General features: G+C 51.4%; 1 protein-coding gene across 2 annotated transcripts in view; it reads right to left on the reverse strand.

Annotated features, from left to right (window-relative positions):
* Positions 1-77: 77 nt before the first annotated feature.
* The window catches only part of HDLBP (high density lipoprotein binding protein), a 39,472-nt gene continuing 14,085 nt past the window's right edge, over positions 78-25,464 (reverse strand). For both annotated transcript variants that reach the window (XM_062582222.1, XM_062582223.1), the window contains exons 2-28: positions 22,082-22,149; positions 21,408-21,520; positions 20,303-20,457; positions 19,531-19,746; positions 17,698-17,904; positions 17,011-17,226; positions 15,967-16,173; positions 15,644-15,751; positions 15,005-15,109; positions 14,507-14,585; positions 13,673-13,812; positions 13,264-13,368; positions 12,843-12,956; positions 12,415-12,501; positions 12,128-12,259; positions 11,014-11,232; positions 9,924-10,145; positions 9,486-9,704; positions 8,668-8,806; positions 7,920-8,074; positions 7,197-7,301; positions 6,446-6,580; positions 5,925-6,068; positions 5,517-5,702; positions 3,886-4,002; positions 3,337-3,465; positions 78-2,610 (exon numbers count right to left, since the gene is read on the reverse strand). In XM_062582222.1, the coding sequence (XP_062438206.1) occupies positions 2,524-2,610; positions 3,337-3,465; positions 3,886-4,002; positions 5,517-5,702; positions 5,925-6,068; positions 6,446-6,580; positions 7,197-7,301; positions 7,920-8,074; positions 8,668-8,806; positions 9,486-9,704; positions 9,924-10,145; positions 11,014-11,232; positions 12,128-12,259; positions 12,415-12,501; positions 12,843-12,956; positions 13,264-13,368; positions 13,673-13,812; positions 14,507-14,585; positions 15,005-15,109; positions 15,644-15,751; positions 15,967-16,173; positions 17,011-17,226; positions 17,698-17,904; positions 19,531-19,746; positions 20,303-20,457; positions 21,408-21,483 (3,804 nt within the window). In that variant the 5' untranslated portion in view covers positions 21,484-21,520; positions 22,082-22,149 and the 3' untranslated portion in view covers positions 78-2,523. The remainder of the gene's footprint in view (positions 2,611-3,336; positions 3,466-3,885; positions 4,003-5,516; positions 5,703-5,924; positions 6,069-6,445; positions 6,581-7,196; positions 7,302-7,919; positions 8,075-8,667; positions 8,807-9,485; positions 9,705-9,923; positions 10,146-11,013; positions 11,233-12,127; positions 12,260-12,414; positions 12,502-12,842; positions 12,957-13,263; positions 13,369-13,672; positions 13,813-14,506; positions 14,586-15,004; positions 15,110-15,643; positions 15,752-15,966; positions 16,174-17,010; positions 17,227-17,697; positions 17,905-19,530; positions 19,747-20,302; positions 20,458-21,407; positions 21,521-22,081; positions 22,150-25,464) is intronic.

Consider the following 25,464-nt stretch of genomic DNA (forward strand, 5'->3'; position numbering starts at 1 on the left):
GACTGGGCTAAACCCAGCCCAAGAGTGCTGCTTTGGATCGCAACCCACAAGAAGAAAAAATATCCGTGACACTCCAAGCTGTTTCAGGTTTTATTTTAGAATTTATAAAATTCCAGTGTCATCCATACTCATGAGCCTTTTTACATGTTTGCATATAGTCTCCAAATTCCAAAGTTAAGGCCAAGGGATCATTGCTATGGAAAACGTACAATATGGAAGACGTCAGAGAGGAAATGGACACATGCCACAGTCTGCTGCGGAAGGAGGGTGGTGGGGAACAGTACTAGGTACAATCACTTCATGACCTTCTTTAAAGTGGAGGGTCAGGCTACAGGGCACAAGCCCAGACGGTGCCCTAACTGTAACTCAAGCCTAGCTGTGCAACTGGTGAGTGGCCTGGGGTGGGGGTGTAAAGAGGAAGGGGGGGGTGATAGGCTTGGTGACATAGGACAGACCTAAGCTACAGGGGTAGTAACCATTTTCTGACACTCGGCTGGGAGGGTGTTATCCTAGCTCCGTCTAACCCGCCCCATCAGCCAGCTCCCATGCTGGAAGCAGGCCACCGTGTCCTTCAAGGGGCAGCTAGGGGCCCCACGACGGGACCTGGTCGGTCAAAGTCATTTCTTAAACTTACTGATAGCGCTACGAGATTTTGGTTCAGCTTCTGCATAGCAACCTCTTCCAAGAAAAGCTAGAGCAGCGGGAAGAAGAAGCGTTAGCGTGTCAGGCCTGTCTGACACGGGGTGGATGGAGGGAGGCGGAGGACGGCGCTGGGAAAGGCAAAACTGCTGGGCCCAGCCTTCCAGAATTCGGGCCTTTGCCCTGTAAGCAGCACTAGAGAAGAGAGGCTAGGGCCTCCTGCTTGTCCAAGAGCTGAAGCAGCTGGGATAGAGGAATGGCTCAGACTACAACCTCTGTAGGAGTGAGGCAGGGAAGGCAGGAAGCAACGCAGGACCTTCCCTGCATGCTCCCTGCCTCTCTCCACAAAGACATGGTTTTTTTTGTTGTTTTTTTTGGTTTTTTTTTTCCTCTTACTGGCTAGAGGAGCTTGGACACAGCCTCCTTGGAGCAAGACGGGGCAGTGCCTAGGTGCAAGCAGCCCCCAGTACAGAGCATGGATCACCCTCTACCGCCCATACAATGGAGGCCTCGAGGAGGGCTCGACATGCTGCCTGGGCTGTCTCCCATGGTTTCAGTTCTCTGCTTACTCCAGAGCAGACATCCAGTTCACAACCTCTGCAGCCAAAGGCTGCAGCAAGGTTGCTCCTAACACCTCAGGCCTAATTAAGCCCAGGTCTCCCAGCTTCACAGCCTGCGTCACCGTAACTGCTCTCAGCTTCCTTCTAAAAGAGCTCCTGTAGTCCCTCAGGGGCCACACGACTCCTCGCTGTTCCCCTGGTGTTCTGCTCCGGATGGCAGCGGGGAGCTGGTGCAGCTGCTTACCCACCTCCATCAAGAGGCCACCATCGTACTGACTTTTGAGGTAGAAAGAAGGCAATAGTAATAGGTGTCCCTACCGCTCATGCCTAGATGCCATAGTGCTAGCAGTGGACTACAGCTTCTTATGGCTGTGCTTCCCACCAGCTTCTCCTGGGCCGCACCACCACAGCAGCCTCGGCCAACCCAAATCGGTCCCATCCAGTAATTTCATCGTGTGTTGGTTCACCTGCCTACCCCCGTGGCTGCTGGGGAGAGCGAGCTAGGAGTGGGGTCCTGTAAGCACACGCTGGAAGACTCGTCAAGCGTGCAGGCTGTGCTCGGTGTGGTGCAGGTGCACGCTTGCTCTACGCACTGCACTCGGAGGTGGTCACCTGCCCAGGGTAGCCTTGAGGTGTTCCAGTCCCTTCCTTCTCTGGTGCCTCTACAGCCTACTGAAGGTTTTGTTTCTTTGAAAAGCAACTTTCTGATCATTCAGCTTATTTTTTTTAAGCTCTTCCCACAGTCAGCTATCAGCATTAAATGAATTTTTGGCAGTTCAAAGGAAAAAAAAAAAAAAGTTGATTGCACTCTACAAAGGTAAGGTAAGGCCTGGGATAAACACAAAGGAAAGAGGGCAAACGTTTTGGCTTTAGAAAGTCAAGGAAATTTATTTCCTGAGGTCATGAGACAGGAAGTAGATTCCTAGCCACAGTAAAGGAGGTCTCCTAATGAAGGCGAGAATGCCTAGTAAGACATGCTCAAGAGAGCAGATTGCTCTGCTAGCGCTTGGGAAGCTGCAAATCTTAGCCACTTGGAGTCAATTATGGAGTTTCTAACGAAAACACACACATTTAGTGTTCGAATCTGAGTGGAAGGCTTGTTCCAAAGGAGGAAAGAATATCCATCAAGAGATGAGGGTGGGTCTTAGCCACGGTGATAGCTGAGGGGAGCAGGATGGGCTCTAGCACTCCAGACACCATTAGGAGACCTCTTGGGGCAATTGACTTGTGCTCCAGCCGCTGGGTCAGATTTCAGACAGGAAGTATTTGTGGCAGGTTAGTGTCAGGTCAGCGGGCTGGAGGAGATGTTTCTGCTTCCAGGTCATTATCGTTTGGGTCCCCAGGGAAGAGTCTTGGGGGCCACTTGAGCCCCAAAGCTGGGGAAGTCTTCAGAACTGCTCATATCTGGGGCCTAAAGCAAATGAAAAGGGAACAAGTTAAGCTCCTGCCTTACTGCAAACCTGCATCATGCCCTGAACCGAGCAGAATTTCTGATGTCCCAGGAGCAGAAATAAGAGGCAAGGGCGGGATAGGATCACTACATCCTTCGGGCTGCCCAGGGCTGACAGTCAAGCCTTCAGAGATGGCACTGAGAAGCAAGTAATAGTCAGATCAGGGCTCTCTGAGCCAAACCTCCGTAACTTGGTTGCTGGCGTGGGGTTAGGCTGGTCCTGCAGCAGATGCAGCAGCTTGCGGGCAGCTGAGGACAGGGCTGCTGCACATCCAGACTGCCTGTTCCCAGCCAAAACACAGCTGCAGCCACTGAGCCACTTCTGTGCTACAGCAGAAGAGCCAGAGGTGCTGACCCCTAAAGAGACCACCACCTAGCAGGATGGTTTCGGATAAGGGTTCCCCACCCACCACAGCTCCACGGTGGGGCGGCCAACGTGGGCAGGATGTCCAGAGGAAGGAGAGACAGCAGTGCTTTGGGAGCTGGAGAGGCAGAGCCCAGGCCTGCCCTCAGCTCCCACACGCCGAGGAGCGCAAAGGGGCCGCTCACTGCTTGCTCTGCCTGCCGAGGACCGGAGAGCGCTCCCTTCCCCCAGCTGAGGCGGGAGGGCAGGATCCTGGAGCAGGTCCTTGGCCGAGGGTGCCGCACTCGCCGGGCCCCCAGGTCTTTAGCAGAAGCAGCACTCACCTTTTCGTTGTTGACGGTGGCCCAGGGGGCATCTCTCACCACGAAGCCCTTGGACGGGGCCTTGGACTCTTCATGGGAAGAGGGCTTCATATACACCTGCATCGCCTCGTTGTCCACCACATCTGCAAGCTGCAGCCACATAGCCCAGTCAGAAAGAGGCTCTCCCTAGCTCTTTGCACTGGTATCAAGTACAGCTCACCCTGCTGCGACCTATCTAAGGTCACTAGCCTCTTCCACAGCCACCACCTCCTCGACTGCGACTGAGGCAGGCTGCAGCCAGGCAAGCGCTTGCACGCGCCGCTACCGTGCTCGGTCAGTCCCCTCCCAGACAGCGGGGCCGGCCCTTGCGCTGCTGCGCAGAACACAGCCCAGGGCTCTGCACGCCGTGCCTTCAGCGACACTTGCACGTGAGGGCTGACTGCCACCTGCACAGGGTCTGAGTTCTCCAAAGATGCAGCAGGAAATACCAGAGGGAGCTACCTCAGACATCCAGCTCTGCGATAGAGGAAGTCCTGGCTAAGCCCCTGCGGAGATTTGCTGAACACTTACATATTCTTCCTCCAAGTTCAGGATGTGATCGATAGCTTCTTCTACATTCTCAGGGAGCCCTGTCACAGTCACACAGTTGGGGTCAGGAGCTCCACTCTGAGGGAAGCGAATATCCACCTGCAACACAAGAAACAGGAGAGGACTCAGATCTGCACATTGGAAAAGCCAGACGCTCTGCTACACTCACACCAGTAGATTTGCAGGAGAGAAAAGCCTTGGTCAGTTCACCGCTGCAAGTCTGTTTAGCAGCTCTACAGTCCAGACGAGGTGGGGATACCCTAAAATATACCAGGCTCTGGAGCCCATCTGGTTCCCCTGCAAAGGAAGACAGACAGGAGTCTTCCAGTCTGTGGTAACAACTGGTCTCCCAGCAGCTCCTGCTGTTCTACCTGCCCAGGGCCCCACGGCTCTCACACCCCTCTGCACAGCACCACTTGAGGCAGAGGCAGAAGAAAGCTGCGCTTCCAGACCGCATCCTCACGCTGCTCCTAGCACCTTCGCCACCAGCACGAGGCACAATAAGCTTTCTAGCTCCTCCAGATACAGAATGCTCCTGGCTGATAGTCATTTTATGGAGCTGGCAAAGCCACACATGGCCTTTGGGCTCTCTTGCACCTTGTCCTTCCAGATGGCTGCAGGGAAGTCATACGAGGGGACCAAAGGCTGCTCACTTGGGAAACAAATGGCCGCAGTTGCCAGTTTGGCCACTCCTTGGTTCAACAACAAAGCCAGCCAAGATGCAAGCCCTCCAAAGCCTGTTCACTCCCAGCTTCCATTACTCACTGCCCTCTAGTAAAACATTCTGCTACTGCCATATTCAGGGTCCTGCTTTTTCCAGATTGAGCTGATTTGGACAAAGCCTTCAGCTTCCTGTAGCCAAATCTGGAGCCTGAGAGTATCTCAGAAGTTCCAAACTCGAGAGAATCAAGAAGGGAAAAAATAAAAAAAAAAAAAAAAGAGGATTTCCTTGAATTCAGCTGAAGCTGAATCTCAGTCTCAGTACAGTCCTCTTCCACAGCTCCCCAGCTACAGTCCCAACTGTTTAACTCCAGTAACCAGAGCAGCTCACACAACCATCCGTCTCCTGTGGAGAGATGATCCCAAAACATCTGAGATACAACCTGCAAGAAACCCACTACAGGGGCTTCCACAGAGGGACACAGAGCTCAGCGCTGTTTGCAGGACTAAGCTAAAGCACAAAGGAAGCGTTTCCAGGTCTCTCTTACGACTACACTCCTGCAAGACGGGGGCAGCTCAGCCTCCTCCTTGTCTGGCTTCTGGACGAAGAGTGACTGACAGTAGATGCTGCGTGGGGATGCTCGGGCTGGTGACTGGGTGCGGTGTCCAGACAGCCCAGCTGCCTAGGGCTGACCAGGGGGCCCCAGCGTGAAGGATTCTGCTCATGTGTTTGTAGTGATACAGCTCTAGGGGAACAAGACACCGTTGGCTCTTCTGTTCCTGTTCTAGCTGGAGGTGCTCCACAGACACAACATGTGAGGACCACAAGGCCTCACCCTCCTGACTGCAGCTTGCAGCACTAAGCTGCTGCCAAGCCTGCAACGCGTGAGCAAGCAACACCACTGGGCACCCAGGCCTGGCCCAGCCTGGTGAATCGTGGTCCCACTGCTTACCTTGAATTCATCCATGATTTTGCGGATGGCTTTGCCGCGCGCACCAATGATGCGTGCATGAACGCGATGATCCAGAGTCACATCCTCAGAGACCATCTGCTCCAGCTCCCCAACGATCTTCATGATGGCATCCCGGGCAGCCTCAGCGTTCTTCTCATAGCCTGTGATGGTGATCTGATCTTGGGCCTGGGGGCATGGGGAGATGTGTGAGTGACCAGGCCCACAAGCACCCAAGCAGCCCTTCTCCTTTTTGCTCGCCTTTATTCTCCACCTCTTCCAAAGGCAGCACAGGGAGGTTAGAGCCCCACAGATGATGCTGTGCTTCCTATGCCCAGAGATTACCAGTTACCCTCTTTGTGCCCCCTCTGCCCTTACCAGCAGCCCTCTTTGTGCCCCCTCTGCCCTTACCTGACTTTCATCATCCTTGTCAGGGAACTGAATGTTGACCTCATGCTCTGTGCGTATCTGGGTGATCACTGCTCCCTTTCTTCCAATGATTTTAGGGTGATATTTGGGATCCACGGTGACTGTCAGCTTAAAGCTTCGCAAGGCCTGGAATGGGAGAAGCAGAGTGAAGGCACAAGAGCAGGCAACATGCCACAGCCCGTACAGTGATGTCCCTCCAAGTCTCATCATTTCCTTCTGGCACAGCCATCAGCTGAGATCTTGTGCTTTTGCCAAGTCCAACAGGAAATTCCAAGTAGTAAATAACCACCAAGCTCATCCCTCAGAGCTGGGACAAGGATTCACTGAGAAACAGTACAGAAGGACTTCTAGCACTGTGAGGTTCCCACCCTGAGGTGTATGGAAGGAACACAGGGTTGTGATAAAGCCCTAAGAAGTCCAAAGTTTCCTCTACGGTAGAATCCAAAATCTCTCCCCTGCGAGGTCATATGAAAGAGCCCTTACCCAATCCTCGTAAGCCTTACCCTATCCTCCTGCTCAGCTTGCAGTTCCTTCACTCTTTCCAGGAGCCCAGCCTTGGCACGATCCAAGTTGGCAGCCAGTCCAGTGATGGTGATGACATCTGACTGCAGCTCAGGAGCAGGAACTTGGATGTTCACCTGAGCAACAGGTACCAACTGTCATTTTGTACTACTACTGAATACAGGTTGGCTCCTAGCTGATCTCCCCTGCCATCAGGATCAGCCCCCACCCAGAGAGCCTGACCTCTGCTTCTTCAGCCACCACCTATACCTTTGCTGCAGCGCTTCAGCTCCCAGCAGTTTCTGTGCTAGCCTGGAGAGGCTAGGAAAGAAACACATGTTCAGCTGTGCTGTCTGCAGCCAACCTACACGAGTCCCAAGAACGAGAGGCCCATGGTAAGCACCATGGGCTTCAGGGGGAAACTCTCCCAAATAAGCAGGCATGGCAGAGTTGTCTCCCATGGCCGAGGGAAAACGACCCTCACATTGGTAGGGAATCCCTGCAGACACCCCAAAGAAAAGAAAAAAAAAAAAAAGAAAAGAAAAATCATGCAACATTCATGGCATCACACAGCTTCAGTGCAAAAAATACCAAACCCCAGAGCCAAGGACCAAATTACAGAGCAATCATTTTCTTATTACAGAGCCTGCGTTGCCATGGTCAAGCCATGACAGTGCTGAGTATGACACCACAAACACAGTCACTTACAGACACTCCGGGACAGAGGAGACCAGAGGAAGGGCACTGACTTACTTCAAACTCATCCATCATTTTGCGGATTCCACTTCCTTTCTGGCCAATAATGTAACGGTGAAGATCAAAGGGAACTTCCACCTCAATGGTGACAGGAACCAGAGCCTGCAGAGGAAGGAGCACAGTTTAACAGATGAAAAACATCTCTCATCTTGCAGCTTGCCATATTCTTGCCCAAAACAACAACTTGATAAACTGAGGTACACTCCCTTGTAGAGTCAAGGCATAAACTCTAAAGGCAGAGAGAGCAGCTGCAAACTTGGTAACGACCTGTTGGGTGTTAAAGTACCTTTTCCAAGCAAACAATCCTATATCCTATACCTTCTCTGGAGATATCCCTGGTTTCCATCTAGCAGAGACCCAGACAACATCACTACTGCGACATGGTACCTTGTCTATGGCAAGGTCTGCTCGAGTTTGAATGATTCATCCTCAGACAGTTTCTCTTTGCAGCCCTGCTCCATAGAACAAGCATGTCATGCTTTCATGGCAAGTAACCTGGGGCTGCTTACAGCTCTGACAATCGCTAGGTCAGGCCACCAAGCTAAATTACAGAGCCATAGGAGCACTTCCCTGGGTAGTCTGCAGTTAAGGTCAGCGACCAGCTCAGTAGCAAACATAGCTGGATAATTTTGTTACCACCCAAAAGCTCACGGTGAGCTTTTTGCATCGGGGCAAAATGCATTGTGTTACAGTCCTAAGGGGCCTTGGAAAGCCACGTACCTGCAGCGCCTCCTTCGCTGCCTCGCACTTCTCCCTGCGGCCAGAGATGATGATGATATCGCACTTCTTTGGAGAGCTGGGGTCCGCATCTTTCCCATCCTTGCCTTCCCCTCCGTCCTCACCGTTCTCCTGCACAGCTGGCTCTGCAGCAGGGGCTGCCAAAATGGAAAAGAAATTCATGTTAAATGTGCAGAGCCCTCTCCCTGCTCAACATATCCCCCTCTAGATCTGCAGCCTGCTCGTTGCCACAAGGTAAGGCTGGCAGCTTCTTCACCAGCAGGAAAGTTGACCAGCACATCACTGGACATTACAGCAAGGCAGCTGATGCTAGGCCAGGCTGTTCAACAAGAACAGGCAGAGCAGGCCCCAGCCAACGGGCCTTGACTGTGGTCAATATACCCAGCAACGAGAGCACGAGAGCTCAGAGAAGCCTCGACAAGCCTCTAGAGCAACGGAGCAGCAGCAGGTTCTGCTTTCTGCCAGGTTAGGTCCTCGTGCTCCCTGCGCTGTGTTGAGAACATATTCAAGGTCTGCAGGTTTCACCTCACCAAATCGGCCCTTTTTCCCTCCGAGATGACCAGGCTGATGCTGAGCCCAGATTAAGGACATGGCAGGGTACACCTGAAGCTACTTCTCTACAGATTTCAGCTGGAACATCTCCACTGATATATTAAAAGCCAAGATGCTATTCTACACTACACTCATGTGATGCCCCAATTACCATGCGAACATGCATCCATGGGAATACCTGGGTTCTCCTCCCTGTCAGGGAATTTGATCTGGACACCATAGTCCCGGGTGATCTGCTGGATTCGGGATCCTTTGGGGCCCATAATGGAGCGGTGGAACTTTTGTGGGATGGTGCACTCGATTGTCACTTGAGCTTCCTGCGAGAAAGCAGAGTTGCTCTATTGCGATGCAGCCACTTTCACACCAGAATACAGGATGCTTGTGCATGGTGAAATCCATAATGGACACGTGAGGACATAAAAGCTGGTGGCAGGGGAAGAACTGAAAGTTTCTTCGAATCTTTCCTATTCTTACAGGAATTAGTGTAGGATTTCTTAACAAAGGCTGCCTCCAACCCATGATGTCAAGGGCTTTAGAGACCAAAGCTCAAGCTTTCCATGACCCTAAAGGGGAGGAACAATTCAGACAAAGGAAAAAGATGCGGGGAAAAAAAAAAAGAGAGAGCGCGAGAGAGCACAAGTTTGACCAGCGGCTGCTTCCAAAAGCCAGTGCTAACAGGATAGGAAAAGTCAGGTAGCAGCCATTGCAAAAGACCCAGCATGGAGAGGCATAAGAAGGCTCCAACTTTTTAATGAAGCTCATCAAGGAAGAGCTTCCATTTCCACCCCAAAACACCCTGGGGACTGCAGAGGAAGCAATTCTTTTGTAGAGCTTTGCCATTTTGGAGCCAGTAGCTATTCCCCAGCCTGGGACCTAAAGTCTGTCGAGGTCCTATGTAGCCGCAGGACTCGTTTATATACAGCTTGGCTGTACATAGGTTCAAGAAGGGCACTGCTGAAGCAACAAAGTGATGAAAACAGCTTTCCTTGGACATACCAGGTCCTCAATGATCTCCTGAATGCGTTTCTTGGCTGCCTCCACACAGTCCTTGGCTCCCTTGAGGGTGACTTTGTCGCTCTGGGTGCCAGAGCGTGGGAAGCTGACCATCACACCACCATACTCATCAGCGATCTCACGCAGAACTTGCCCTCTCCGGATGACAAAGTGGCGGTGGTGCTTAGGGTCAACAACCATGGAGTCTTCAATCACATTATCCTGCCGATAGATGACAATCAGTCAATCTCTGGTGGCAATCACTAGTTTGCTGTGCTCAGTGGCAGTCAGAAAACCATTACTACTTCACTCCAACACTGACAGCATGGAGATCTTTCCGAACTCCCATGAAGGGCAGCACATGGTTTTAGGACAAGCAGGTCCTCCACACTTGCCACTTGCTACAGGGATGGGTAGGAAAAGAGGAGAAGTAGTTCTCACCAGGTTCTTGATGAGGGCCTCCAGTTCCTTCTGTGCCTCCTTGACAGCCTCCTCAGTCCCCATGATGGTGATCAGCTCCTGATCTTTGTCCTCAGAGGTCGGGAAGATGATGCGAGCCCCAGTGTTATCACGCACCTTACGGATGTTGCCACCACCTTTACCAATAAGGAACTTGTGGTACTCTGGCTTTGCACGGAGGTCCACAGTGTAACTCTTTGTTTGCTGAAAGGAGTCAGATAGCCAGAAAACATGTCAATATACAGCAGATATATGCCCACATCAGTAGTGTATGCAGTGTACCTGCACACACATACACACTGTTTCAGGAGCAAGGCAGATGCAGCCTGATGTCCAAAATCAGAGGTATGATGTCTTAAAGAGAAAATACTACATGAAGACATTCCCAGTGCTGAAGAGCTATCTGTGTACTCAGCATGACTAGTGAGAACATGAGCAGAAAAAGACTTCCCCTGAAAAATGGTCTGATACTCGCATGAGGCAGTGTAACCATTTGCAGACTGACTGCTGTAAGCCAGGCAGCAGAAGCAGCAGATCAGGAGAACTTTGTATACACATACAAGTTGCAAAGGGGTTTCTTTTGCTAATAAAATCACCAGCTAGTCACAGCTCAGAGCAAGGTCTTGTAACTCAGCTCTTAAACCCAGGTACATGCAGTGAAATGGAAGAACAGTGACAAGAGCTGGAATTTGAGAAAAAAACTCCCCAAAGAAAAAAAAAGAAAAGAAAAAAGAAAGAAGAAGAAAGGGAGATATGCAGGGAAAAATATGTTTTGGGGGATGTGGTTACCTAACAGCATTTAAACACTAGGAGTAGAGGGCCTTGGCCCTTCCAATACATTCCCAGCCTGCAGAAAGTAGTGTTAGAGCCATTTCTTCTGCCTGTGGGGGTGGAATTCATTGTCATAGGGATGGAAGCACATTTTTCTTTTAATTATCCCAATTGTCCTCAAATCCCTCAAAAGATGATGGAGCTGACTGATGCCAGAGGCTTCCCAGCAGGCAGAATTTCAATTCCAGAAGAGAAAAGGCTGGCCAAAACAATCTGCTTCTTCCCCTAGGACAGGGCTAACCTTCTCCTCTGCCAGGTGCAGCAGCTGTTTCTTTGCCTTCTCCACATCCTGCGCTGGGCCCCTGATGGTCACGGTGTCACTGCCAGAGCCCTCTGTGGGGAAGTGAATGTGGACCCCACCACACTCCTCCATGATGGAGCGGATGAAGCGGCCTTTGGCGCCAATGAGGGAATTGTGCAGCTTAGAAGGAATAGAGACCTCCACCTCTGTGATGTTGGCCTAAAAGAGAACAGTGCCAGGCAGTTAATCAGCTGCAGAAACGTGTTTGTCCCCACTCGGCTTACCGCACAACCTCCACGCTGCCAGTTTCTACACACAGCTGTAAGAAATGCCTCACTAGAGAGGCCTGAGACTGGCTGCTGCTGACATATGAGCAGCCAGAGGCAGGAGGCACAGCATCACCTCACAGCACAGTTCATTTTAGAGGAATTACATCCCTTCCCCAAGAAAAAACACCACAAATGCATTCTCTGATCAAAAGATCACTGCACCTGCATGAAGGAGTCCATCTGGAGGTGCAACAGCTGCTGTCAGCTAGCACTTTACACAGGAGATGTTGGTGCAGTTCAGCAAGCCGCCCAGAGCACCTCTCAAAGACACAAGTCTGCTCTCTGGTAATCTGCAAGCACTCAGACAAGCAAGTATCCTGACTATTGCTGAGAGTCCGTCTTGGGAGATTAATCTCCCATCTAAAAGCTTTCATCTTAACTATGCAGCTCAGTTCCTTGCTTCATTCAAGGTGATAACAGTTGTCCTCATTAATGTTGAGTGCAAGATATTTTTAGTCTCCTTGATCTCAGTTAAGACATTGCCTTCCCTAGTTCAAAAAAGACATTTCAGAGGGACAGCCCTACTTGCATCCTGGCAAGCTGGATAAAGAGACTTCTCTGAAAAAAAAAAAGTGCCAGATGACACAGGCCTAAATCACAGCTCTCTGGGCAATGAGCTACAGACAACTTTTCCTAAAAACTTGGGTTTAAGATCCAAGAATGCATTGAGGTGCATGTTTTGATTCCTCCCTGTCCTCTCCCATTACAGCCACTTCTTTTTTATTCGTGCCTTTTAGCAATGTTTTCAGGTCCCTCATCTGCAACAGGGCAGTGATTTTGCTTACCAGCTCCTTCTGAATGGCAAGGATTCTGTGGCGAGCAGCTTCGCAGTTTGCTCTCTTGCCTGTAATAACAATTGTCTCCGAGTTGCTGTTCTCTGCTGGGAGATCAATTTTGGTGTTGCTTTCTTCACGGATCTGCCACAAGGAAAAAATTAATTTCAGAGATGTCCCGTGTCAAAAGAAAGCTCTTGGAGATTGCATTTTACCAACAAGCAGGAGATCACCATGAGTGGGGATTTAGCTGCAGGCAGAAACCATACTGAGCACTGGAGATAGGAAAGCTATCTCACCTTCTTGATGTTGGCACCTCCTTTCCCTATGATGTTCTTGTGAAATTGTTTGAAGATGGGGACAGAAATAGAAAAGCTGTTTTCAACCTAAGGGAGAAAAGAAAGGACAACTGAAGATTACACTGTCATGCAAAGCCAGACCTTGCCCCAGGAACTTGATAAACGCAAGCTTTTGACAACAGGCTTAAGGCCAAGGCAGCTCTCTGTAGAAGAGACTTGCAACAACGAGCAAAAGCAAGTTCCTTCCCATGCTGCCTTCAAATAAGAGGTATTATACCCTCTTGCCCCCATCCAGCCAGAACAGCATGCACAGCTCCCTCATCTAGAGGTGTTTCAACTCCAGCTAAGCTATGGTGACAGTACAGCTGTGCTTTATTGCAGGGCTACCTAGGTGTGTACGACAGAAGAACACACAGAACTCCTCCTACCAGGTCTGCCACCATCTTTTGCATGTACTTGGTGCACTTCTCCACCTCGTTCTTGGGACCTCTAAGTTGGACGATGTCACTCTTGTGCGCTGGGTCTGGGAAGTTGATGATAACCTGCAAGAGGTGGTCATTTAAAGGCAAACTCAAGTAAATGCAAGAACTGCTTTATGTCAGACGTACAAAGCCTGGGATCCTAGGCATCCTCAGTCAAATTCAAAAAAAAATGTAGCCATATTAGCAGCTTCTGGCCAAGAGGAAGTCTCCTCATATATATTAGATAGAGTCACTGAATTTATGACTTCATTAGTTAGTCGGAAGAGACTTGCAACTATGAGCAAAAGTGTGTCTGAGACTTATGTCTGCGACTGCGACAGAGTAGGAAACATCCCCTCGGGGTTCCCCATCCCCTGGAAAGCCTTACCTCTGGGAATTTCTCCCGGATTTCCCGGATCCGCTCGCCCTTCTGCCCAATGATGGTCCGGTGGAATTTCTGCTCAATGATTAGGTCCTTGGTGCGTTCATTTTCCTGATGAGGATACAGATTACAGTCGGATTTTCAGCAGGAGAGCCACACAGCTTTATGTACCAGTTTGCTGCCTGACAGTTTTACTTGCCAGCTCTGTTTGTCTGCCCCTACACAAAATTCATTTTAGGTTGACAGAGAAAGTATATGCACACAAATAGAGGAACAGATCTGTGCACAGGAACTACCTTTGCCAACAGATCGGAGAGCTCAGGAGGTGAGGAGGCACACACTTGCACCAGAAGAGGTTCCATGGAAACACAAGAGCCCTAACTCTGTGGCCTCCCAAGCATCGCGTCCTACTCACCATACGGGAAGCGAGTTCCAGCAGCTCTTTTTTGGCCTGTTGGACCCCCTGCGGGTCTCCTTCAATTCTGATCAGGTTGCTCTTCTCATTGTCCGGCGGAATGCGCACAGACACCTTGTAGAGGTCCTTGATTCTGTTAACTTCAAGGGAATGAATGCGGTGATACAGTCTGCTAAGCCAAGGCTAGCAACAAAGCATCTTGGTATCAGTACTCAGAGGTTGTTTAAGCAGTAAGCTCAGAAAACGCCAGTGGGCTGGGCCTGAAATAGGGGCAGTGCCTCTTCACCTTGGAGTTCAGTGAGAGCAGACTTGTAAGATCTGTATAGGTAAGTATTGTGGCATCTACGGAGCCAAATGCCTGTTTGCCAGAATGAAGCATCAACAGATCTGATCTAAACGTGCTGCAGTTCAAGGAGGAAGATGGTCGTTTCATTTCTGATCCCAAATTCTTTTCTGAGGGAGAAACCCACTGGCAGATTTCCAACACCCCTCCAATCTACTGTTAAAATGTATGTTACATTAGTCACAGAGCTACCTGAAAGAAAGGAAAATTTAATTCTCCAACCGAGATAAAACTTCCTCCAGGACATGGCAAAATAATTTCATCCCTGTTGAGCCTCCCAAGACGCTATCTCAAATTGAAGCCACCCCAAGGCCTTCCTGCCCATTTATCTCCTTGAGCCAGCACTGCTCTAGAAGAACAGATGTAATGTGATGGAGACACCAGCTCTGATGAGCTACAGAACTCTCGCTACTGTCTGCTAAACAGTAGTCCAAGACAGACAGACAGGCCAAGGAGGGATTGCAGCGTTGCGAGAAAGGCACCCTACTTACTGTTAGCTCCATTCTTGCCAATAAGGTGTCGGTGGAATTTGTGGTCAACGTTGATTTCTGCATAATCCATCCGGTTGATCTATAAAGAATTGTATAGGGCTAGGTAGGCAAGGCCACCACTTCTCCTATCTTGTGCCCTGAGTAACTATCTATTGCCAGTATTGACACTGCCACTCCAATAGCCAGGTGCAAACACTCCTCCTGCTACTAAGCAGAGTAGAAACACTCACTGCCCTGAGAGTACCCTGTCTGCAAAAGATTTAAAGGGATTTTTTTGCATCCCTAGCTATGACTGAAAGAGAATTCTCCCTTCTCTGCAGCAAAAGATTTAAGACTGAAAGCTATGGACAAGTTTCACAACCAAGTGTTTCACTCATCTGCCGCACAGCTTGCCTCCTGTAACCATGCAGAGGCGATCCATGTGTCCTCAGCCCTGCTCTGTTGCCCCTTCTCCCCTCACATTCTTCTTATGTACTGGAACTAGTAACACCAACTTACCAGATCCTTGACCATGACTTCAATCTGTTCCTGAGCCACATTCACATCTTCTGTAGGTCCTTCCAAGGTGATTTTATCCTCTCCTTCAGTGAACTCGATGTGAACCTTTAGACAGGATAGAGAATCCAGTAAGACTTTTGCAAGTCAGGTCAGTGCTGTTAGCCAGGCCTACACTACTCATCTCTGCCACTAGGAGATGGTTTCTTTCCCACACAGTAAACAATCATGCCTGTGTTTTTGGAAATAGGTAACTCACAATTCTGGCCAGACAATAGCGTCTAGAGCCCATGGCTTTAGTTCTGTCCTGGAGGCTGCAAGGGCTTTGGAGAAACTGGTCACCTGACCTTTCTCCAGGTATCATGTAACTCACAGTGAAAAACCTAGCTGAATTCAACATTTGCAGGTACATTACTACATCAGTTCTCAAACTAGGATCACATAAAGGTTCTTTTGAAGGCCTCAACCCACCAGTGTAACTCAAGATGAGTAATGTCTGTAGCAGGAAAGAGAGGATCTCTTAATATTAAGATCTATGTCACTTCCTCTCTGGTTTCTCCCATGCTAGAACACATCTATCCCTTCTACAAGCTAAACCACATCTTACAGCAGAGGGTGCTAAGCTAACCATCTCATCCATACCTTTGGCATCTGCTGAGTTATTTTGGCCAGGTTTTGTCCTTTCTTTCCAATAATGAAACGATGAAGCCAAGAGGGGGCAGAGACCGAGGAGACGGTAAAACTGTTGGCCTGAGATAGAAGAACAGAGAAACTGTATGATGGATAGACTGGAAGAGGTCTTCACATAAGTTCAGTCTGAATTTCTCCCTACACTGGCAGCCTCAGTACTGGTTTCAGCTAAGCAGCATCTTTAGCAGCCCAGCAGAGACCCCTCACATTTGCCAGCGCTGAAGGATACGCCTTTACATGACTTTCTAAGAAGGCCTACCCCATTTTATCAATACCTTTGCATAGACTTCAGTCAATGCTTGCCCAAGCTTTTCAGGTTCGCCACGCAGTATCACCGTCTCCGAGCTGCTGTCAGTGGGTGGGATCTCGACCGAGACTCCAGTTTTCTCCAAGATCTCCTGCAGGGAATTCCCCTTGGGGCCGATGACGTACTTGTGCTGGGACTTCTTCACCTCCACTGCAATGGTGGTAGTCTTCTTTTTCTGTAGGGGCAGAGGCACTAGGGCATCAATCAAAGGGGGGTAGAGAAGGACAGAAGTGAAAGGAAGGGGCAGCCACCAGATGCAGCTGAAACTCTGCATCCAGCAAAGAGCAGAGCAAAGGTGAGCACACATCATCCAAAGAACCCTAGCACGATGTGGGACACTGCCCCTCAAAAGCCTTGTGCTCATAGGTTCACAGGTGCGGCTTGTACTCAGCCGCAAGCTCTCTGGGACACTACATGGAGGAGACCACATACACACGCATTCTTGCACAACAAAGCTCAACACCCAGCTGTCCCTCAGGCAGTATCGCAATGCCACACCACGTAGACTACCTGGCTATAAGCTGATTATCTCTGTTGAAATCCAAATTAGCACGAATACAGTCCTAGTCCTAACCAAGGGAAGAACAGCCCAGCAACCCACAACAGGGATATTCACTGCAATGCTGGCTGCAGAGAATCAATACATGAAATTTACTCTTCAGCAACTTCTACTTTAATTTAGCAATTTTGACAATATCAGCAGGCCAACAACACTGCAGATTTCACACTTCACTGCCGAGTTACATCTTTGTGAATAAGAGCCAAGGGACTTCTTTGTGGCCCAGGACACAGAAAAGCAAAACATCCATCTTCTCCCTGGTAGCATCACCCCAAACCCCACTCTTCTGGGGAAGGACACAGCAAGACCCAAGGCCATGCACTGCAAGGGCTGCAGAGCCAGAGATGATGCGAGAAGGACGCAATGGAGAGATGCACAAGTGGAACAAGAAGCAAAGAGGGTGTATGAGCACGTGCAGGGAAGACGGCAGGTGGGGCTTATAACTATTCATACCTTCTCCTCATAGATCTTCTTAACACGAGCCACGGCCTGGGCTAGCTGCTCCTTTTCTCCTGTGAAGACTATCTCCGTCTTGTTGACGCTGGGCGGGGGAATGTTGATGCGTGTCCCTGTGTCCTGCATAAGCTCGCTCACCAGCTTGTTGTAAGGGCCAGCAATGAAGGGGTGGTACACTTTCTCCACATCCAGTCGCTCCACAGCACGCTTATCCTGGAAGAGCCCAAAACAGACCTCTGTGGGTACTGTCCTCCACAAAACAGTCTCTGCCAGACACAGCTAAGTTCCCAGTGCTAACCTCCTCAACACTCTGGTCCAAGCACCCTCTGTAGTCCGCAGGCTGCTAGATCTCCACCTATTCCAATCTACAGATCCTGCTGTTGCTACTGTTGTTATGTGGCATTCATCTCTAACATCCTGCCTTATCTCACCTAGCACCAAACATGGTCGTTTGCAAACATGGAAAACACTTATCTGGCTTCAGAGATGAACAGAATAGAGAACCAAAAGTTACAGACCCTTGCAAAGCTGCTCATACGGGCAGGGGCATCATACCTGTCTCTGTTCAGACTAACATACTAGCCAGCAAACGTGCCCAGGGTGGCTACAAACACCTCATATACTGTGGAGAAGCAAAACACCTCTCCAGCTGATGTCACGAGAGAGATCACAGGGCTCAAGTACCTGCTCAGCCGAGATTAGCAGGATCTCGTGTCGGGCTTTCTCAATCCCTTCCTTAGTGCCGGTGATCTTGATCTGATTGCTGGGGTCATCCGGGCGGGGAATCTGGATTTTGGTTGCAGTTTTGAGCTCCAGGTCCTGCAGCTTCTCGCCGTTCTTTCCAATGACAAAGCGGTGATGCTCCTTGGGAATGGCAACTGTCGCTGACGCCTGTAACACAGGAACCAAGCATCTGTGAGAACCCTTGTCTGCACTGCTAGACCCATATGAATAGAGCCAGGAAAACTGAGTTAGATGCTGCTCAGCAATCACCCCTTAGGAGTAAGCACAATCCCCTCCAACCACCTCCAGACTGAGGACTGCTACGGTACCAGAATAGTTGACCTGTAGCACCTGTATACCAGGAGTCTAAAACCCACCTTTCCCCCAAAATCTTGTGGTTTGCTTGAGACACAGGAATAGTGCTCTGAACTAGCAAAGGCTTTCAGGCACAGTTGAAGAGGTGCCAGTCATCCAGCATAAGCCACAGAGGCAATACCAGCAGTAACTGAGAGGATGGCTCAAGGATTGAGTTTATCCAAACTCTGGCACCCGTTGCTAAGCCTACAGAGAACAAGACACATGGTCTGATGCCTAGGAAACAGAAATTCAACACCAGAAACCTATTCCAGCAGGCAGACAGCTCAGAGGTGCTTGCTGTTATTCACTGGAAGGTGTCTTCAGTGTGACATATGCTGATCCAGGAGCAGTTCTAGAAGGCCCCTCTTAGAAAAGAGGTCCTAAAAGATTCTCTCAATCTACCCTTAAAAGGCTGGGTTTTTTAACAGGGATTATGGACTTTTTTTCCTTCTTGCTGTGTGAGTTTTTACTAGCTTGGTAGTTTATGATTGCTGCCATGCTCTTTATGCCTGTGAATATGTAACTACAAAGAGTACCTAGACACAAAATTCAAACTACACTGGAAGAATCATGAAAAAGATCATTTGGTCTTCAACTCTATCTCTTTCTACTGAATCCAGTTGAGAATACAGACACACCTTTCAGACTTGGGGCCAGGGCAGCAGGAGGTGCATTTGGGGACACTGGGTCATGAGTCTGTGGTAGTACAACCTGATGTATTTTTCCAGATGCACATTATGTAGGGTTTGCCCTCTGGCAGAGAATGACACATGGGCTGAACAGCACTGAAGCAGACATTGTATTAACTATCGCATTAACTGCCTTTTACATTACACCTTAATGTACCCTATGAGAACTGGTTGTCATATATCTTAACCAGAAATACCATCTTGATTATGAACTCAGGAATCAGAAGGTGAGGAATCAAAACCTATAGAGCTGAAAGGAGAAGCAACTGAAACAACGGGGCTCTATCAGTGTGGCTCAAGTTTCACAATCCAGAACCCTGATATGAAGCTTTCAGCCGTACCTCCTCTTTTCTCTCTTTCCTTCTCCTGCCCCTCCACATTCTTCTCTATAGGAGTTCAGAGAAGGCACAGTCCTATCCTCACAAACTACTAGCTTTGTGCGAGGGGCCTAGCACCCCCTCCAGCAGCAGTATCTTAGCAAAGTCACTGTTTGCGATTCAAGTGTTCAGAGACTGCAGACTCCACCCTTCATGCAACACCATGGCCTGTAATTAGCTTTGAATCCTATTTTAAGCCTCGCCACCATTCCAAATTGCCAATTGCATGCTTTGAAAATACAAGGTAAAGCTGAATTAGTCATCTAATAACACCTCTTCGGCTTATAAGCACACACGCCCAAGGGTCTCAAAGCATCCGTGCATCTTAGGGAAGAGTAAAGACAAAGTCAGAAACAGTTAGATGCTCTCACCTGAGTCTGCAGCCGAGCGACAATCTCCTTCCGAGCCTTCATGACTGCTTCCAGCTTGCCAGAGACCATGATTGAAAGGCCCTGGTCCTTTGCGAGAGACAGCTCCAGGTGAGCTCCTGTCTTCTGCATGATGTCCAGGCAGATCTTGGCCTGCTCGCCTTCTCCAAACTGATTCATGTCCTTGTACTTCCTCTCCTCCAGTGGCACATGAAACACCTGCTCAATCAAAGCACCGATGGAAAAAGGACACAACAAGCAGTCAGTATGCTTCCGAATACTCTAGCATCTCTTTCTGTCTTTGCTATACTGGACTAGCAATTCCCAGGTTTGTGCAACCCACCAGCCTTTCCAGTGGAGACACCAGCGGTTCCTAGGGAAAGTGCGAGAGCGCTGCAGCAGGCAGACTGTTCCACTCTTTAGGTGTCTTCCTAAAGCACATCTTGCACAGGCAGGCAAAAGTGCTGAGCTACTGGGGGGAACACTTTAACGGATTAGCGTTCACTGCTTGAATTCTGCAGTCCTCCCGTCAGGCTTGCGCCAGCTCTTTGCGGAATAGGGGTAGTGAGTGTCTTCTGGACTGTTTCTCAATACATCCTTTCCCTTCACACTGGTCCTAGCTCTCACCCCTAGTCTTGCTCGTGCCCAGCAAGGGTATACTGCGGAGAGGCTACCAATCTGACACACTACGGATTTCCCATGGGGGGAAAAGCTTCACATCATCTACATTCTGTGGGGAGCAAAAGGGGGAAATAAGACACTCGCTCTCACCAACCTGAGTGATGACAGAAGCCTTTATTGGTCGAATTTTGCACCAGGGCCCAGCAGGTTCCTGGGCAGCTTCCAAACATGGTGCTTTCTCAGGGAGCGGAGGGAAGGCTTCCTTGTAGGTTGGAGGATCATTCTCTTCTTCAGAGTTTAAAGCTGTAACTAGGATGAAGAAAACAGGGTAGTAAGACACTCTCCAGGCAGAAATGCCCCTGTTCATTCAGTGTAAGCATATTTAGACACTACTAACAAGGGAGAGCAAATGACTTACTATTCTTCTTATTACAATTATGCTTGTGGAGCAGCCAGGTCTGGAGCACAACTGACCTATGCACAGCACGGGCTGCAGTAGACAACCCCTGCCCAACTAGCCTTGTCTGAGCAAGCATGATGAAAGCAGGAAGAGGGGATGTGCAAGTGAACAGTGGCAGCAAACAGCACAGTACTGCCAAATTTGCAAAAAGAGGCTTAATTAGGGGAAAACAGGCTAAGCAGAAAGAAGTAAAAGGAAGGGAGCAAGGCTGCAAATCAGAAGATAAGACAAAAACATGCCCAGGAGGAAGACAGGGAAAAGCATTATAGTTAGGGCAAACTGCAGGGAAAGCCTGGATGGGAACCATATGTTCAATTCAGTTGTGCACTGAGCCATGCCAAGTGGGCCGGTTCGCTGCTGGCGGATGGGTGCAGAAACCCATCAGTAAGTCAGTTAATACAGTTAAACCAACTTTCACCAGCACCTGAGTGAGCAAAGGAAGTGACTGAACCCAGCACTCTGATCCCATGAGGCTCCTCTGCAGCCCAGAGTCCCACTCTTGCATGTATCCTGTCCCCCAGGCAACAGCATCGCTTGTCAAGAGCTCTCTGGAGAGCTAAGGCTTGCTTCCTCGTGGCTCTGCACTGTGCAGGGTAGGACAAAGCATTGCCACTGTTCTGATGCTGGTGGAAAGCCAGAGTTTGGTGGGCCACCAATCTGGGAACAGAGAATTCAGTTTCTGCACGCTAGTGGGGAACCAGATGCATGGAGTGAGCTTAGGCAGCAGCAGGGACGTTAGGTCTGAGTAGGCCACAAGGACCGAGAGGCACGTGACAGGAACTCGACTGCGTTTTCTCACCTTTCACCTGCTGCTGAGCCAGGCCGCTGCGGTGTTCAGCGAAGCTCTCCTGGGTCAAAACTGCCACGGAGCTCATTGTCGACTTCCCACCCACACACAATCCGGGTATGCCACTGAAAAAGACACACGCAGCAGCACTATTACCAACCTCATTCCACATGCAGAGAAATTACTCCAGGAAGACAAACTATTACTAAACACTCTTCTAGTCAACCTCTGGAAAGGTGTCCACAGCTCCAGTCAGGTGCCCAGTTTTCTCACTGGACTGGATGGGAACCCGGAGGAGATACCTCCGCACAGCACAGTGTGCGCCAAAACCAGAGCTCCTCATTCAGAAGGGAGGGGAAGTGCAACTTAAGAAGGTCACTGGCAAGGAGGACAACAGAAGTTGTTAAAGCATACTACAATTAATCTGGCCATTGATTAAAGGTGGGTCATTTTTAAATGAGTATCTGAAGATCTGGACAGGCAGCCCGAGACCATTACGTAACCCCTCCCAGATCCTCCCCGCCTCCAGCCCCCAAACATGTGGGCCCAGGATGTGGCCTCTTCCTAAGCAAAATTCATGTAGGTGTCTGAGCTCTCACTGATTTGGGGATACACTCAGAAAATCTCTTTGATAAGCAAGCAGCCCAGTAACAACAGTCTTTGGCACCGCCAGAATTGGAACTTACCAGCTAAATGGTCAGTAGCCAGAGAGTCCGTCCTGTAAGCTGCCCGTCTGTCAGCCTGCCAGCTTTTGCTTTAAAGAAGAAAAAAAGAAAAAGCAATTTATGTGATTGCTCCAAGACAATAAGAAAAAATGACACCTCTATTACTATAACTTTCAAGAGAGCACAGTCTCTACTGTGCTTTAAACTTGCATCCTACCCAAAAAACTTTCATACTGAATCACATCTCACTCTACTTCACCTGTCACGTCTTACTGAAGTTATGTGCACCACCACCATCTACTTAAACCTCACAACAGGAAGCCTGAGGTAGCTACTCCCGCATCACCCTGGCTACAAGAGCAGCCATCCAGCCTCAGACGAAAATAAAGTCGATCAGTAACAGATGTGCAAGAGAGATCTGAAATCTCAGGGTTGCGAGCAACACCACGAGCATCCAGTCAGAGGAGACTAACAACCTGAAAATCTGCCAACAGCACTGCCATCAGTCAGAAGTTAGGAATGTAGTTTAGTGGAGCTTGGGTGAATCAATGCAGACTTCCTCACAAACTGAGGCAAACACACAGGGCTATCCATGCACAGCTGCTGGCCAGTCTACCTCTTCATTTTTTATTGTAATAAGATCATACACCAGACACTGAACTCTGTCTCCAGGCCAAAGCCTGGAGGTTGGAAAGAAAAAAAAAAAAAAAAAAAAAAAAACACCACACACTGGTTTACCTGGACTGTTTCAAAGACATCCACAAGATGGGACCAGGAAAAAAATAGCCCATTATTAAGAGTTTTATATCCACTGAATCTGGGTCTGCAACTCCACTGAAAAATTGTTTAGGAATACAAGTCAAAAATTTAAAAGCCACTGCAGTATATGCTCTGCCAGATGTAGAACATCTCCTTCTGCCCCCTCAGACTGCTTATATACGCTGCTGTAGGGCTGGCAATCTCCGAAACCACAGTGCCTCTATCTGCTCATGGGACAAAAGGTCTGCTTCCTACACCAGCCTGCAGTGCTGCCAAGCATCTTCTGAACGAGCCCTCTACAACCACAGTTGAAGTCGGGTGCTCTTCAGTAAAACGATAGTTGCCATTTCTGGCCTTGCCAAATTGTGAGGAAAGCCTGCTCAAATGCACATGGTCTCTAATGTAGAGGTCACACCACGCTTGCACGGTGACACACCCAGGGAAGGTGACACGCAGGAGGAGAGGAGAGAGAAGAGTGCAGACAGCGGCAACGCAAGCTGTACAGGCCTAGCCCGCACCTCAACGAAGGCCACGTGGACTCTTTCCGTCTGTTTCAACGTGACTTGTATCAAGCACAAGGAAAAATCACCTGCACTGCCAAAGCAGGGGAGCTAATGTTACAATTAACCCTTTGAAAATCCTCTTCTCCGAGGGGACAGCTACCAGCACAGCAGCTGTGTCTGCAGCAGAGCTTCCGCAGCGCGCCGAGGTCCCGCAAGGCGCGCGCTGGCATTCACGGAAGGGCGGCTAGCGATCTAACCTCGGAGAAATCTCGAGTCCTCCTTGCCGCTGAGACGCCCCCGGCTACACCGAGGATTACACCACCGCCCGGATCAGGCCGCCGCGGAAGCGAGGAGAGCGCGTTAGCGGCGCTGCGCCCATCGCAGACTATTTGGGGAAGGCCTGCGGAGCCAGCTGTCGGCCCCGTTTCAGCCCGGCGCCTTACGGTGGAGGGAGCCGCCGTGCCGTGGCAAGCCGCGAACGGGAGCGACGGCAGGAGGGAGAGGCGTCCCGGCCGCCAGCTGCCGAGGTCTGGCTAGAGCCTTGCTAAGGGGGCAGCCGCGCTCGGGGCTCTCGTTTCTGGGGAGAGCGCCGCCGACGGGCGCTGCCCTCCTCCAGAGCGCAGCTGCCGGTTTCGCCGCGTGCGCGCCAGCTGCGGCCCGAGAACGGCTCGAGACTCGAAGGGAAACCGTTAACAGCAGGGTTTCGCCGCGCCAACTTCTGCTTCGTCACCCGAATGGCAAGCGGAAAACCCAAACGCTGTCGCTCCGCAGTAACCCCGAGCGGCCGGCTCACTGCGGGCCGCGGCGGCTCGCGGCCGGCCGCCTGCCCGCCGCGACGACCAGCGGCTTTGGCGCCGGCGCCTCCCGTTCGGGCTGCGCCTACGGGGTGTCAGTGTGGTGCTTACGGGGTTCAGCGGGCTCCCGGGGCGCCGAAGCCCGGGAGTTTTGCTCCCTGCGCGGTGGGGATTTGGGGATAGGGCGGGCTACGCTCCGCGCTGCCGGAGCCGCCGCTCCGCTCACAGCCGGACCCGGAGGCAACGCGAGGTAGGTGGCGGCGAGCGCCACCTCAGCACTGCCGCCGGGGGGCGGGGCCGCGCCGTCGGGGGGGCGGGGCCTCGCTGCCGCGGGGGCGGGGCCGCGACGCCGCGGGGGGCGGGGCCGCGCCTTAAAGGGCCCCGCGCGGCCGCGCCGGCTGTCAGCCCGCGCCCCGCCGCCACGTCCCTGCCGGCCACCAGGGCAGAGCGGCGCGGGGCAACTACGAACAGGCCGGGGACATTAAGAGCAGGGCGAAGCGCGGCAGGGAAGGGCGGAGCGCGGCAGGAGGGAGGGAAGGAGCCAAACGAGCAGGCCGGCGGGCGAGCTGATTAAGTTTCCCCACGCGTCGAGGGGAGCCAGCAGAGCCACAGCGCTCAAAGGCGCCCAGGGCCGCGGAGATCAAATTAGACCCGAGTTTGCAACGCGATACAGCGGGGAGAGGCGGGGGGCTCAGCGCCGCTTTCCGGGCGGCGAAGCCAGAACGGCGGAAAGGCGGTCGCGCCTTGGCCGCCGGCTGCAGGCCCAACCCGCTGGGTCGGCGGGCACGCGAGGGCCAGCGAGCGCCGAACGCGGCCGGTGGGCGAACGCGCGCTCGCCCAGGAGCAGTGGCGTTCGTTGGGGGCCGCCGGCTGGGAGCTACACCGGGGCCCGCCGGCTCCCCAGCATCCGTCCGGATCCCAGCAGCGGGACGCGTGCTGGAAGGCCCGCGGGGAGCGGCGGCGGCCGAGGCTCGTCCCGGCGTCTGGCGCGAGCGCGCTCTCGGGTGGCCGGCAGCGGGGAAGCCTGGCGCCTGTTATCGCGAAGCGAGCGGAATAGGTTGATTTGACCAATCCCCGCTACTTACTAGAAGGTTGTTCACCTCGGGCCTTTCGCAAGGCTGCCGCGGCGCTGGACGAGAGCCCGAGGCGGGCCGCTCCGCCGCGGGCTGGGGGCTCCGCTGAGCCTCCCCACGCCGCCGGCCTCCTCGCCGCCGCTCTTCCCCCCGGGGGGGGGGGGGCCGCCAACCCCGACTCCCCCAAACCAAACCGCTCGGCGGGCTCCGCGGCCGCCTCCGCGGCGACTCACCGGGCCCCACGAAGAGGGAGGCCGCGGCACGGCCCGCGGGAA

The sequence above is a fragment of the Rhea pennata genome, chromosome 9 (genome assembly GCF_028389875.1).
Source record: "Rhea pennata isolate bPtePen1 chromosome 9, bPtePen1.pri, whole genome shotgun sequence".
In the NCBI taxonomy this organism is placed as follows: domain Eukaryota; kingdom Metazoa; phylum Chordata; class Aves; order Rheiformes; family Rheidae; genus Rhea; species Rhea pennata.